The 16,158-nt window shown below is 40.6% G+C and overlaps 1 protein-coding gene across 3 annotated transcripts in view; it reads right to left on the bottom strand.

The window, feature by feature from the left end:
* The window catches only part of TP53BP2 (tumor protein p53 binding protein 2), a 104,146-nt gene that overhangs the window by 34,496 nt on the left and 53,492 nt on the right, over positions 1-16,158 (bottom strand). For 2 of the 3 annotated variants that reach the window (XM_045397704.2, XM_005540942.4), the window contains exons 2-3: positions 7,374-7,521; positions 532-645 (exon numbers count right to left, since the gene is read on the bottom strand). In XM_045397704.2, the coding sequence (XP_045253639.2) occupies positions 532-645; positions 7,374-7,521 (262 nt within the window). The remainder of the gene's footprint in view (positions 1-531; positions 646-7,373; positions 7,522-16,158) is intronic. The other variant, XM_074037155.1, reaches the window with a different exon arrangement.

Below are 16,158 nucleotides of genomic sequence, written 5' to 3' on the forward strand. Positions count from 1 at the left end.
TATGGTCTCATGGTCTCTAATCTCAACTGGCCTCAACGGTTCCCAGCAGCCTGGCTTCCCTAGTAAACCTTCTCTCCTAATCTCCAAAACAGCTCAAACTTCCCACCCACCTACATCATCACTCCTACCTCAGAGAAAACAAATGTTTTTAGATAAGAAATCCCTCAACTTACTCCCACAAAATGCACAAATTTAGCCACATCTGCCACAGTTTTATTTCTGTCCTGTTATTATGGAAGAGGGATCCTTCCTCTTGTCTAAGGAAGGATCCTAATCCTCAGGGCTGCAGAAGGACCTAATCAGGGACCCTGACTAACAAGTATTCTCTTTCTTAGAGTTTCAAACCCCTACTCTAATGACTCCTTCCCATGCGCATTAAAAAACTATAGTCAAACTTCTCTTCATCCTATTTCCACTGTTTACATTTCCTAACCTCTCCTTCACCTCTCAAATTACCTGGCTTCTCATCATGCGCCACCAGCACAAAATAAAAGCTTAAATATCTGTCACAATTCACAGAGCACTACCTACCAATGTCCCTGCCAGGGGGGTGTTCATGACGAAGGAAGAAGCGAGCTTCGTTCCTCTGACTTCCAAATCGCTGAAGAATATCAAACATTCGCTCATTATCCGCAACTGGACGTTCTAAAGCAAATGAGTAGAAACCACATTATTTTCAGGTAAAAGAAAGATAAACATATCATTCACCATCTATCCTTCATGCAAATTATACATTACGGATACAGCAAATGCTTAGTATCTCAGGTAAATTTTTTTCATTAAAACACGTCTTAGAAAATGAAGTAACACAGATTTTCCACACACACGATCAAAGTCAAGCCAGGGTGGAATACTAGAAAGGGCAATGCATCTCTGCCAGCTGTCGGGAGCTCAGTAGTCTAATCCAGTGGGCTCCATGCTGGCCACAGGCGTGCCATTTAACTGCTTCTTTTTTTTTTTTTTTTCCCTTTTATTCTTTTTTGAGACAGAGTCTTGCTCAGTCGCCCAGGCTGGAGTGCGGTGGCGTGATCTCGGCTCACTGCAAGCTCCGCCTCCCGGGTTCACGCCATTCTCCTGCCTCAGCCTCCTGAGCAGCTGGGACTACAGGCCACTACGCCCGGCTAATTTTTTTGTATTTTTAGTAGAGACAGGGTTTCGCCGTGTTAGCCAGGATGGTCTCGATCTCCTGACCTCGTGATCCACCTGTCTCGGCCTCCCAAAGTGCTGGGATTATACGCATAAGCCACCGCACCTGGCCATTTAACTTCTGTAGTTCCAAAAGTTTCTGTAAAATCTATATTAGATCAGACAGTCCCCTCTAACACTAATGTTCATGATTCTCTGAATATACAAAAAAATTAAAAAGCAACTTTCTAAATAGCCTAGTCTTTTTTTTTTATTGTAGTTTTCAATACAGGCTATTTTTAAATTATAATTTTACAAACAATGTTAAAAAAAATCAGACCTATCCATTTCCAAATAAAAGTCTATTTACTGCTGTAAAATGTATCTATATTTGCCCTTCTTCCAGTGAGAATACCAGTGTCAGAATTTTTCTGGAAAAAAAAAAAGAAGGGCACACCTAAATACGCAGTAAAAATAGAAGCCTTCAAGAGAAACAATATATCTCAAGCTGTCCTAAAAAAAATCTTCCAATCTCAAGGGATCTGGATATAAAAACAAGACATACTGTTTGAGGCAGCAACTGCTTAAAATCAACGAAACGCCAGTAATGTCAACATAATTTTTAAATATAAGAATGTTGAAATACCCTAAGAAAACTCAACACATTTATTAGTAATCAACACCTTAAATAAACATGGGAGAGAACAGAGCAGGCAAGCATTCAATTCAATTCACGCAGCCAATTTGGTGAACCAACCCTGAACTTAACCTGCTTGGCTGCAACAAAGTGCGGTTCTGGTTCTACTTCCAGTCACATAACATACTGAGAGTTGACACAGATTATCCCCTTTTATAAACCACACATATTCTAAGACCCCCTAAAAAGGATACACCATAGTTAGAGAGAAACCCTCCAAAAGAAATTCTGAGTAGACCTTCCACCCGCCCCTACAAAACAGACACACACAAGCTGTACTCAAAACAAGTAAAATCTCCAGGTTTCAGGAGCAAAAAGACAACTCAAAGGAAGTATAGTAGCTTGCAGTCCACGTCGGACTGCCCCAGAAGGATATGGACTTTCTTATAAGCTCCAGGCTGACATCCCGATGGGCCTGTGATGGCAAAAGATCAGGCATAGGCCTGCATAAACTGAAACAGACACTTCAAAGGCTCTCAAAGCTCCCTACTAACACCTATGTGCCAACCACACCTACGGTCATGCACTGCGTGTTGACAGTGGTCCCATAAGATTGTAAGGCCATATTTTTACTGTACCTTTCCCTATGTTTAAACATGTTTAGATACACAAATACCACTGTGTTATAACTGCCTACAGTATTCAAGACAGTAACATGTTGTACAGGTTTGTAGCCTAGGAGTGTTAGGCTATATACCGTATAGCCTAGGTGTGTAGTAGGCTATACCATCTAGATTTGTGTAAGTACACTCTATGATATTCACACAACAACAAAATCACGTAATGACAAATTTCTCAGCACATATCACCATCATTAAGTGACACACGACTGTATCTCCTTGGCATTCCTGCCTATATGACTCTGAACAAGCCATTCCTATCATGCATCATCCGCCCCCCAGCACCCTTTTTTCCTGCAGATGAAACACATCTATTACTGCAACTATCACATTGTATTATAAATGTCTGTGGATACTTGTTTCTCTTTGTGCCCTGGAAGATACCTAAAGGTAACTTTCATCTCTCTATCCCTCTCCATCAAGTGCCGTCCCTAGCACGTAACAGGCATCCGAGAAATATCCACTAAGCAAATGCACAAGTGGGTAGTGAGGAAATGGAAAAGGAAAGAAGAGGAAGACAAGAGAGGAGAACAAAGGCTTAACACTTAGAGAATTAAGTTACAGCTTTGGAATAAGAAATTTTTTTTTTAATAACACACATATAGATAGGCCTGAGATCCTGAATGGTTTTTAGATGCCTTCAAATCAAGAGGGAAGGGAAAAAGCCAGAGTAAACATAAGCAAAGGATATAAAGAAACAAATTTCAAAAACCAAAAAGCCAAATGGCCAACGAACAAATGAAAAAACAGGCAACCACATTTGAAATCAGAAATATGCAAATTTAAACAAAAGTCAAGTTTTCAGCTATCAGTTTAGTAAAAGTTAAAATATTATAACTTGATGAGGAATACATCTAGAAATAACTGGAAAAGGTATGAACTGATATAACCTTTGCAGAAGAAAATTTGACAACATATATTACATTTTCAAATGTGCGAAACTTTATGTTAATTTGGTTCATGACAGTAACCTGTTTACTACCTATAAGTATCCCATAACATCATGTTGTATACCTTAAATACACACAATAAAATTTTTAAAAAAGAAAAAAAAATGTGGGGCCTGGCCAGGCACAGTGGCTCACGCCTGTAATCCCAACACTTTAGAAGGCTGAGGCTGGCGGATCACTTAAACCCAGGAGTTTCAGACCAGCCTAGGCAACATAGCAAAACTCCATCTTTACAAAAAATAGAAAAATTAGCTGGGTGTGGTGGCACATTCCTGTAGTACCAACTACTCAGGAGGCTGAGGTGAGAGGATCACTTAAGCCTAGGAGGTCAAGGCTGCAGCAAGCCAAGACCGCACCACACTGCACTCCAGCCTGGGCAACACAGCAAGACCTTATCTCAATAAAAAAATAAAATATTTCACATCGGTTACTGCATGAGGAGGAGGGAGACGGAGAGGAGGATGGGGAGGAAAAGGGGGAGGGGAATAAAGAAGAAGAAAAAATTTTTTTTGAAAATTAAAAAAAGTTATGAACTTTTAACCAAAGAATTCCATTTTTGGCATCCACCCTTTAGAGAAATGCTTGCATAGGATCAGAAGAGGTTCCTAAAAGGATTTTTACTCAGCACTTATTAAAACAAGATAATTAATTTAAATGTTTATAAATAAAGCAATTGTTAGCTCAACTGCAGTTTATGCATACTGGGGGAAATTATGTGATAATTTAAAAATAACACGGTGGCTCATGTCTATAATCCCAGCACTTTGGGAGGCTGAGGCTGGTGTATCACTTGAGGTCAGGAGTTCAAGACCAGCCTGGCCAACATGGTGAAACTCCATCTCTACTAAAAATATAAAAATTAGCTGGGTGTGGTGGTGGGCGCCTGTAGTTACAGCTACTCAGGGGGCTGAGGCAGTAGAATCGCTTGAACCTGGAAGGCAGAGGTGGCAGTGAGCCGAGACGGTGCCACTGCACCCCAGCCTGGGCAACAGAGTAAGACTCCGTCTCAAAAAAAAAAAAAGATACAGATTTACACATACTAATCTGAAAAGAAAAGATCTACAAGCTATGTTGTAAGGTAAAATAGTAAATTGGAGAACACGGATATGTATGCTACTGCTTACATAAAGAAAATATATAGAAACACCACAAAAATATTTCTACAGTTACTTACAAATGCAGAGAAAAGGTCTGAGAAATGATCTGGCTAAAGTGATTACATCAAGAGACGAGGGGAATTGCTTAGGAGAGAGATATCCATTTTGTTTATATTATCTCCTCTTTTAAACTAGAGGCTGAGCACAGTGGCTCACGCCTGTAATCCCAGCACCCTGGGAGGCCAAGACGGGTGGATCACGAGGTCAGGAGTTCAAGACCATACTGGCCAACATGATGAAACCCTATCTCTACTAAAAATACAAAAAAAACTAGCTGGTGTGGTGGCGTGTGCCTGTAATCCCAACTACTTGGGAGGTTGAGGCATGAGAATCACTTGAATCCAGGAGGCGGAGGTTGCAGTGGGCCGAGATCGTGCCACTGCACTCCAGCCTGGTGACAGAGCGAGACTCCATCTCAAAAAAAAAAAAAAGAAAAGAAAAGAAAAACAAAACAAAACAAAAAAAACCTAGAACACATATCGGTGTTGTCATTTAAAAAAATTTTTTTTTCTTTTTTGAGACAGAATCTTGCTCTGTCACCTAGACTGGAGTGGAGTGGAGTTGCGCGACCTCGGCTCACTGCAACCTCTGCCTCCCAAGTTCATGGAATTCTCCTGCCTCAGCCTCCCCAGTAGCTGGGATTACAGGCGCCCGCCATCATACCTGGCTAATTTTTGTATTTTATTTTAGTAGAGGTGGGATTTCACCATGTTGGCCAGGCTGGTCTCAAACTCCTAACCTCAGGTGATCAACCCTCCTCGGCCTCCCAAAGTGCTGGGATTATAGGCATGAGTTATCGTGTCCAGCCAAAAGTTTTTTTAATTAAAAAGTTGTGCCAGGTGTGGTGGCTCACTCCTGTAATCCCAGCACTTTGGGAGGCCTAGGCAGGCGGATCACCATCAGGAGTTCGAGACCTGCCTGAACAACACGGAGAAAGCCCATCTCTACTAAAAATACAAAATTAGCTGGGCATGGTGGCACATGCCTGTAATCGCAGCTACTCGGGAGGCTGAGGCAGGAGAATCGCTTGAACCCAGGAGGCGGAGGTTGCAGTGAGCCGAGATCGCGCCATTGCACTCCAGCCTGGGCAACAAGAGTGAAACTCCGTCTCAAAAAAAAAAAAAAGTTGTAAGAAAGAAAATCCTTTACATGTCATCATCACATAGTAAAGGTTATTAAATTCAAGTGAGCAAGAGGAGTAAGTGGGATCAAAAGTGTCAAGGAACAGAGTATAGCCCTAGCAAAGAAAGAACACTTCTTCCTCTATGAAAATGAGAAAAAAAGGGAGACACACAGAGGGAATCTAAGGTACAGAGTAAGAAAACTGAGGAAGCACACAATGGATGGTTTCAATTATCTCAGTAAAGAATAAAGGAAGGTAATTTGCTGAATGCAAGGAGGTTACCAGGAGCAGCTAGAAGTTCATTTACTCATTCCAAAAATATTTCTACAGCACATACTAGGTACAAGGCACTCCCCTGGAGCTGGGGATACAGCAATGAACAAGATAAACAAGGTCTATATCCTTAAATAGTTTACATTCTAGTGCATATGTTTGGGGCTATCAGGATAACACACACAAAGTCAGAGTGATGCACTTTCTGCAGAGGATGACATCAGGATGATATAACTGAGAACTAACTTCATGGCTACTTTTGGCAGGGTGCTCAGGAAAAGCCTCTCCAAGGAGGTTAACATTTTAGCTACAATCCAGAAGGAACCAGCAATGACAGTATCTGGAGACAGAGCAATACAAACAGTGGGAATGGCTATCACCAATGACTCTAAGGTGGGAATGAGCTTAGCATATTCAAGAAATATTTTTAAAGCTGCAGGAAGAAGCAGAGAAGAAAATGGTACCAGATAAGAGCAAAGACTAAGAATCTACAGAACTTCACAACCTCATATTAAAAGTTTGGATTTTATTGTAAGTGGAAGAGAAGTCGCTAGTTTTAAGCAGGAAAGTGAAATTATCTGATTTTCATTTTCAAAAGATCCCTTGGGTTTCTTCATGTGATTGTTCTAATCTGGTTCCTACGTAAAGAGAAAAGAAAGTAATTCGGAGAGACTGCAGAAGACCTTCTAGAACATCCAACTGTAGAAAAGTCAACCAAAGATGAATAAAAGGACTTGCCTGAAAAGAAGGGGGAGCTCAGCTGAAGTTAGCCATCATGAATGGCATGAACTCAATTAACACAGTGTGTAACTTGCTCTGGGGACATCTGGCATCCCCAGAGGTGAAAAAGGAAACCAGCAGGAGTTCACCCAGCCTGTGCAGGAACAAGGCAGAAATGATGAAAAATTACTCCCACATCTACCAACTCCTATGGAGCCAAAAAGAAACCAGGTTATCCCATTTTAGAGCTCCAAAGAACCATACAGAGGGATTGATTTCATGGCTTACAACAATGCCCATGAGTTCACCATTGCTGTCTGCCACTACAGTTCCTCAACACTGAGTAGCTTCCTCTAAAAACTTACAGAAATTGAGAGAGGGCAAACCAATCAGGATGACTCAAATTTCTAATTAAGTAAAGCTTACACATACAAAGACACTGTTGAGCACCATCCATTGGACCACAACATCCCAGATGACTTTTTATATTTTATATTGTGGTGTCTCCATTTTATTGCAGAAAAAGAAAACAGCAAAAAGACTTAATGTATCATACCAAAGCTGGATCAGGAACACTATGTTCTGCCAGACATGCTATTCTACAGTTTCTCCCCGGAGAAACATGAGCACTTACACAGTGCCACATCTACAAACCAACATTAATAGAAGACAAAAGAACTGAAGCACGAGGCCATCAGCGTCTCTCACCAGAGCCACACCACACTTCAGCCAAATGGCAATCACTCTCTCCGGGTTCTTTGCACAGATCCACCACATCTCTGCATATTGTTTCTGGAGTAACTGGAACTTCTGTGAAGTGCTGCTCATTGTTACTGAGATACACGGTGAGAAACATCTAAAAATTAAGAGAGAAAATTAAGACAGTTACTGGTACTGTCTGCCTAATGCGGTATTCACCTTAAATTCCTTTCTCCAAACAAAATCTCAGTTGGAAGTGCAAATGTACAACAGAACAGTCTGGCTGTCACCCGGCCAAAGATGAGGTGTTGACGGGGGGTTGAGGGAGACCTGGAGCCCAGCCTCTACCATGGGCAGTAGCTCTAGAACCCAGTGACCCTGGAATACAGTCACACCAGTTCAAATTATATCTGTTTTTGCCAGTTTTATTAATGTTGTTTGCCAAATACTTATATCTGCTGGACCCATATCACAAATATATCTTCTTGTTAATCCTGTAAAGGTTGATGAGATAACCTCATCCATATATACTTATTTATGCATAGTCTCTTTTTTGGAAGGACACATAAGAACATAACATGCTGCTTCTGAAGTGGGAGGGGGATGGGAACAGAGCTTGTGGGGGCTGTATAAACCTAATCTTTATCTAATGTGTATATATTACCTAGTCAAAAAACTGTACTTCTTTTTTTTTTTTTTTTTGAGACAGAGTCTCACTCTGTCTCCCACGCTGGAGTGCATGGCATGATCGCGGCTCACTGCGACCTCCGCCTCCCGAGTTCAAGCGATTCTCCTGTCTCAGCCTCCCGAGTAGCTGGGATTACAGGCTCATGCCATGCCACACTACACCACGCCACATCCGGCTAATTTTTGTATTTTTAGCAGAGACGGGGTTTCATTATGTTGGCCAGGCTGGTTTCATACTCCTGACTTCAGGTGATCCACCCGCCTTGGCCTCCCAAAGTGCTGGGATTACAGACATGAGCCACTGCGCCTGGCCAAAAAAATTGTACTTCTAAAATGTTTTAAGCAAATTAAATACCTACTTTGAAATGTAAGATTTCATTAACAAAGTCTAAGTAGAAATGAGTAGCTGTTATGCTAACACCTACATGACCTTGTATATAAACACTGAGACTAACAGAAGGTTTACATTTAAAACTCACTAATAGGCTGGGTGTAGTGGCCTACACCTGTAATCCCAACACTTTGGGAGGCCAAGTCGGGAAGATCACATGCGTCCAGGAGTTTAAGACCAGTCTGGGCAAGGAAGCAACACTCCATTTCTACCAAAAATTAAAAGAAAATCAGCCAGACATGGTGGCACATGCCTGTGGTCTCTGCTACTTGGAAGGCTGAGTGGGGAAGACTGCTTAAGCCCAGGAGGTCATACTTATAGTGAGAAGCAACTGCACCACTGCACTCCAGCCTGGGTGAGACCTTGACTCCAAAAAAAAAAAAAAAAAAAAAGCCCCTTACCAACAATCTTAACAATCTTTCTCCTAGTAAAAAAAAAGACGCTGTTTCTTAGAAACACTGCTACTAAAGAATTAAAGTTTTCACACCTATTAAATTACAAAAAAAAACTTGTTAATTTCCAATGAAGAAACTAAGTAAAACAGGAAACAAATTTTTGATGGTGATGCAAATTAGTAAGCCCCTATATGTTTATTAAATTCAATGAGTAACTCCATGCAAATCAATACGCATCAGGATTAAAAAATAATAATAATTTGAAAGCGTTACCTCACAGTGAGAATACATCCTGTGAAAATAATTCCAATCAAAGAAAGAATGCATAACCTATGGAACATAAACTTGAGGGACAAGTTTAGTCTTTTAAAATCATTAATGAAATTATGCTAAGCACTGGGAAAAGTTTGGGTTTTAAGACTGCAAAAAAGCAGAATAAATAGGATATACACTATGACCACAATGACACGAGGACATCACACAGCAATCGGAGGGCCTACCAACAGTCACACAACTCCCCTTCCAGTTTAAATGTCTCTGTCCATTACCCCCAAATGGAGAAAGCTGCATTAAGATGTTGTTTGCGAAAAGGCAGCACCTGGTTAGGGATGACGATGGAAACTGGCTAAGACATCAGACTCAGTGCCTCAAGATTTGGTCAGAGTAAAAGAAGATATACATGAGACAAAGGGTGGCCCCTTGCACTCAAGCCAGTCCAAGCCTCCACATTCTGCAACCAAAGCTGTTAACTCACATAAACAGGTAAAACAGAGGGTGATCCGGAAAAATTAAAATAGTGAACACTGTTGAAACAATTTTTAATGGGGAAAAAAAAAAAAAACACTGTAGACTTTCCCAATATGAGCTCAGAAGCTTTCAAGCTAATTATCTCAGGTTTTTCACATTTTGACTACATAAAGGTACATAGTTCTAGGGTTCAACTTAGGCAACAAAGCAGCACTCAAAATTATGACACAAAAGTCATAAAGGCTTGACTAAATCACTGAAAAAATAACAAAGCACAGAATTACACTCATCTGCTGCTCCCAAAGTATACAGCATATTCAGTGATGGAGACAAATAATGTACATTTTAGCATTAAATACTACCTCTCCATACTCTCTACCGACAGGAAAACTTGCTTTGAAGTTTATCACTTAGAAAATAGTAACTTTTCATTGTAAACATGAGGCTTAGAAGTGTTAAGTTACAGAAATCCTGGAAATACAGAGTATATGCTAAACACACACCTTATCAACAAATAAAAGCCTATTATGTGAGATAGCACCTTACCTCCCTAAACTTCATCTTTCAAACACGTTATCTCAGAAACTTACATCAACTCTCAGATAAACAGCAGGTGTTACTTTCTCTTTATAAATGAAGAAAAAGACTCAGATAAGTGATCTACTTGCCTACTGAAATGGGAAGGTAAGGGTACAATTCTGTTCTTCTGATCTATCCTCTATTCTTTAAGCTGTGCTTTATAGAAAGAAAATATTAGGAAATGCTCCATTTAACCAGTTACCCACACTTTAACAGAGATCTGATCTTTTACTTTCTGGAAAACCAACAGCTTCATTTATTTAAAAGTATAATTAAGAATGATGACAGATGTGTTCTATTTATGGTTACTTTTCCCACAGGTTTAACACCAGTATCAACAGTACGTGTATGAGTTGACCCCATTTCTACCTATCATGTATGGAGATTAGCTCTGTGGTGATTTTAGTAATTGTATAGCAGTATGCGATGCTGGCCCAGCAACATGGTATTTTTGTCGATTCCTAGGCAGAAGATCTGGTTCAAACTCCAGAATACTTCATAATTAGTTAGACTACCTTAGGCAAGTAATGTCACCTCTCTGAAACTCAGCATCCTCATCTTCAAAATGAGTCTTTAAGTTCCCCAATAGCCACACGTTTACCTGTGTAACAAATCTGCACGTCCTACACATGCATCCTGGAACTTAAAATTAAAATTAATTTTTTTAAAAAAAAGTTCCCTAAGAGCTACTATTTAGTAAATGTTTACTAGGTACCAGAGTAAAAGTAAACATTTTTACAGCAGCTTACAAGGTCTGCCGTAGTCATGATCTGGCCCCCATCTCCTTCTAATCCCCCCTCACTCTGTGCTCTATCAGCATCCTCTTTGCTGTTCGTCAAACACATCAGGCATGTTCCCACGTGGGAGCTTCTGTACTTGCTGTTCCTCTATTTGGAATGTTCTTCTTTGTATGCCAGTATAACTCTTACTTCCTTATCTCCATCACACCTTTACTCAGATGTCACTCTCTCAGTGAAGCCTTACCTAGGAACCCTACCTAGAATTCCAACACCAAACACACACACACACATACCCTAGCCCATTCTTCTGCTTTATTTCCCTCCTTAGCACAGTCACTAACATTCCATATGGTATATTTATTTAACTCATTTTTATTATCTGCCTTTCCTACTAGAAAGTAAGCTCCATACAGTCAAAGGTTTTGTCTTTGTTCAGTGTTGTATACTCAGCACCTAGAACTGTGCCTGCTATGTAACAAGCATGCACTAAGTATTAAATCTTGCAAATGTGATTGCATTTTACAGATGAAAACACTGAAGCACAGAGGGATTTAAGTAATTCACCCAGGTCACACAGCTATTAAATGGCAAAACCAAGATTGAGTCCCTTCCTCAAGAGCATACAGGTAAAGACTCTCCTGAATCTGGACCACACGGTGCCAAGTGTTTCACTGCCTCCAGTTCTGTCTTTTAGAGCAACAGTTTGCCCACAATCCATCATCTCACCTCTGATTTATTTTCACGGTCAGTTTTGTTGCAGGTAGTGCTAAATGGTATGGCATGTAGTACGTAGCACAGCTATATACTCTCAAATGACAGTGTGTTGTCCTCTCATTTCTTCAGCTTACATTCTGCTACCGTCATTCTACCTCTGTCTCAACATTATTTTCATTCATTATTTATAGATCATCTACTATATGGTCTCTGTTCTAATGTAGAAATAATCTTTACTAAACAGCCAATACTACAGGCAGTACAAAATTCAAAGAGAGAGAAAGAAAGCTATGTGGAGAAGGGCACAGCCAGCCCACAAGAAGGAAGCCAAAAAAATAAACACCACAACCTGGCTCCTTCCCTCTCATGTCCACCCACTATTCCTCACTGGACAAACCCAACTACCTACCAGATGGCAAAGGAAGCGCTTGATGCAATTTAGAGAAGTCAACCTCCTAAGGCACAAAAGCAGGATGGAGGAAGATGAAAAGTGAATGCAGAGGGGCAAAAAAAAGACACCCAGCACAGGAGCCCTCCTCTCTGTACTATGCAGTCAGAGGGCTCTTGAGCAACCGAGCAACTATCTGAAGGAAGTGAGGACACAGCCCAACTAAGGTCTGGAAGAAGAATGTGCCAAGCAGAGGCAACACATTTAAAGCCCCTGAGAAGGAAACAAGTTTGTCACATTTGCACAAGAGGAAGGTCACAGCAGAGGGAGCAAGAGGAAAGGGTTAATTCAAGGAGGCAAGCAGAAGCCAGATCATGCACGTCTTTATAGGCTGGAGGTTCCCAAACTCTGGTGTGGACAGAGGGTTGTTGTTAAACACAGATTGCTGGGCTCCACCCCAAGAATTCCTAAATCAATAGATCTGGGATGGAGACTGAAAATTCTGCATTTCTAACAAGCCCTCAGGTGATGTTGATACTGCCGGTCTAGAAACCACTGTCTAAGGCCAGAGCGAGGACTGTGGATTTTAATCTAAAAGCCCACAGGAGGCAAATCGTTAAAGACAGAAAGTAGATCAGTGGCTGTCAGGAGCTGCAGAAAGGGGAAATGGGAAGTGACTGCTAATAGGTACAGGGCTACTTCTTGGGGTGATGGAAATATTCTGGAATTAGTGGTGATAGTTGCACAACATTGTGAATACATTAAATACCACTGAATTGTATATTTCAAAATGATTAGTTTTACCGTATGTGAATTATATCTCAGTTTTTAAAAATAAGAGGTTACTGGAGGATTTTGAACAGGGTAGCTATTCATGCCATTAAAAAAACTCACTATAGGCCGGGCGCGGTGGCTCAAGCCTGTAATCCCAGCACTTTGGGAGGCCGAGGCGGGAGGATCACTAGGTCAGGAGATTGAGACCATCCTGGCTAACACGGTGAAACCCCGTCTCCACTAAAGAATCCAAAAAGCTAGCCGGGCGAGGTGGCAGGCGCCTGTAGCCCCAGCTACTTGGGAGGCTGAGGCAGGAGAATGGCGTAAACCCGGGAGGTGGAGCTTGTAGTGAGCCGAGATCCGGCCACCGCGCTCCAGCCTGGGCGACAGAGCGAGACTCCATCTCAAAAAAAAAAAAAAAAAAAAACTCACTATGTGAACAAACTACAGGAGGACAGGCATGAAAGTCCAAATAAGAGGTAAATGCCACACACAAAATGAGATATGATGGTAACACAGAGTACAAGTTAACAGCAAAGGTGATGAAAATGGCTGGATTTGCATTATCATTTGAAGGTAGAGCCAGCAAGACTCTCTTGGTGGACAGAATGTGGGATGTGAAAGTAGAGAGAAATTAAGAGTGACTCTGGATCTGCTACCTACGCACCAGGTACAAAGTGAGGAAGGAGGAACAGGTTGGGAAGGGCCCGCAGGATGAGGCCTCTATGTTAAATATGAGACACCTATGGAATGTTCAAATGGAGGCATGAGAAGGCTGTTTAATACGCAAGTTTGACTGAGATGAGTAAGCAAGAGATGAGCATGTAGAGGCATTTAAAACCTAAGCCTGGATGAGAACAGCTAGAGACAGGAAAGAACGCTGAGGACTGTGTCCTGAGCTAATCAAGCAACCTCCAGAGATCCCACGAAGGACAAGGATCCAGCAAAGACGACTGAGAAAGAGCCACCAAAAAAAGACAGGAAGAAGTCCAGAAGAGTGCAGGACACCAGAAATCAAGCGAAGAAAGTGTGAGGGAGGAAGATGCAAAAGTGTACAGTCAGACTTGGCAAGGTGGAAGCTGCTGACTGCCTTGACCAGCACTGAGTCATGGGTATAAGGTACCCGGCAGGAACAGGCTAGAGAACCTGAGGGAAGGAAGCAGAGGCACAGTACAGACAACTAGTTCTTCCAGTGTGTTCTGCCTAACCCAAGGGAGAGAAAATGGAGCCACCTAGGGAAGGAGACACAGGGTAAAAGGAGTGTTTCGTTTTTATCTCAAGATGAGAGTTTTTACAGATCATTTTAATTGATGGGAATGGCCTAGTTGAGAGGGAAAATGGTGTTGACAAGAAACTAATGATAGACATAAGTATATCCTCAAGTTATAAAGGTTATTTTTTTCCAATATGTATCAATTTCCTTTTCCTTCCTTTACTTGGAAGAGGAACAAAAAAATAAGAAAAATAATCGAAAGAGAGGCCGGTTTCACTAACCTATCATGTTAACATGAGAAAATGCAGGCACACATGTTGTTTTTATTGCTACCATCCTTTTATCTTTGTTTTACAAATTTACTGTATTACAAGATGATAAAAGAATTAGTCAAAAAGGAATTGAATTTTCTAATAAAAAAATGAATTTTAGTGAAGCAGTTTTTATCAGCATGTTGAAAATTTTACTTAGAAAACAAATGTTAGGCTACTCTATCAACTAAGTCCTTCAGAAAACAATTCTGGCCTAGAATCCATCATTTTTAAAAGATAAAAAATAAAACCGTTAAATCTAAGAAGTTTCCTCCATCAGATACGAAAATATTTTTGAAGGCAATGAACAAAAAATGAAACATTTTTATTAAAAATATTTCAGTTATACATGTTTGTTTTGTTATAAAATAGTGCTTACTGTAACCTATTATGCATACACATCTACAGGCACAGAAAAAAGCCTGAAACTATATTCACCAAATTAACAGTAGTTATGCCCTGGTGGTGGGATGACTAAGTGAATTTTTAGGAACTCATCTACGCTTAAATTTTCTAGAATGTACCACGTGCACAATCAAATTGATTCTTTAAGCAATCAATGATGAAAATAAGATAACCATATACCATTTTTATTCATACACATTGTGCCTTCCCTGGATCCTTACTGTGAGATATGGAAGGCAAATGTCTGTTGAGAGTGTTTTTCTTGTCTATCTTGCCTCAAATTTAGTCAGGAATGATTAAAAACAAGCAATTAAGAAGCACATCTTAAAAGTCCACTATATTAGAATGGAATATTCTTCAGCCATCAAAAGGAATGAGGTACTGATACACACTACCACATGGATAAACCTTGAAAATATTATGCTAAGTGATAGAAGCCAGACATGAAAGACCACATAGCATATAATTCCATTTATATGAAATGTCTAGAATATGCAAATCCATACAGACAAAAAGTTGATGAATAATTGCCAGGGGCTGAGGAAGGGGGAATAGGGAGTGACTGAGAAAGGCATGGGGTTTCTTTCTCAGGTGATGAAAATGTTCTGTAATTAGTGGTAATGGCAGCGCAATCTTGCAAATGTACTAAATACCACTGAATTGTACATTTTATATGGGTGAATTTTATGGTATATGAATACATCAATTAAAAAAAAAAGAGCCCACTGTATGCTTAGTATGTGAGAGATACAAAAATCTCAGGCCAGGCCATGGTGGCTCACACCTATAATCCCAGCACTTTGGCAGGCCGAGGCAGGGGGATCACTTGAGCCCAGGAATTTGAGAGCAGACCAGCCGGGGCAACATGGCAAAACCCTGTCTCTACAAAAAAAATACAAAAAAGTTGCCAAGAGTGGTAGCGTATACCTACAGTCCAAGCTACCCAGGAAGCTGAGGTGGGAGGATCACCTGAGTCCAGGAGGTCACTGCACGCCAGCCTGGGCATCAGAGTGAGAGCCTGTCTCAAAAGCGCGCTCTCCCTCTCTCTCTCTCTCTCTCTCTCTCTCTCTATATATATATATATAAAAGAACAATTTAGTACTCTATCACATGAATGAGAATGTGGGTAAAATGGAAATTCAGAAATGAAAAGGATGATTATGAACTGAGGTAGATGAGGTTTCAGCAAACAGGCATAAATTAATAGTAAGCATAAAGAAATAATGTTTTTAAACTATCTGTCATAACTTTACTTCCAAAATGCCTTTTCCTGACACTCTATGTTCTTTAAATACCATATTCTCAAGAATGTAAGATGACTTTATTAGCTCCTTTCCCATAAAGGAACCAAGCAAAATGGGGTTCCCTAAGGTTAAAGCCTCTGGGAAGCTGTTGTGAGAAATCTGACTATTCTCATTGAATCAAGTTATAAATGTGCTCCTGTCAACTT

This window comes from Macaca fascicularis, chromosome 1, assembly GCF_037993035.2.
Source record: "Macaca fascicularis isolate 582-1 chromosome 1, T2T-MFA8v1.1".
Lineage (NCBI taxonomy): Eukaryota > Metazoa > Chordata > Mammalia > Primates > Cercopithecidae > Macaca > Macaca fascicularis.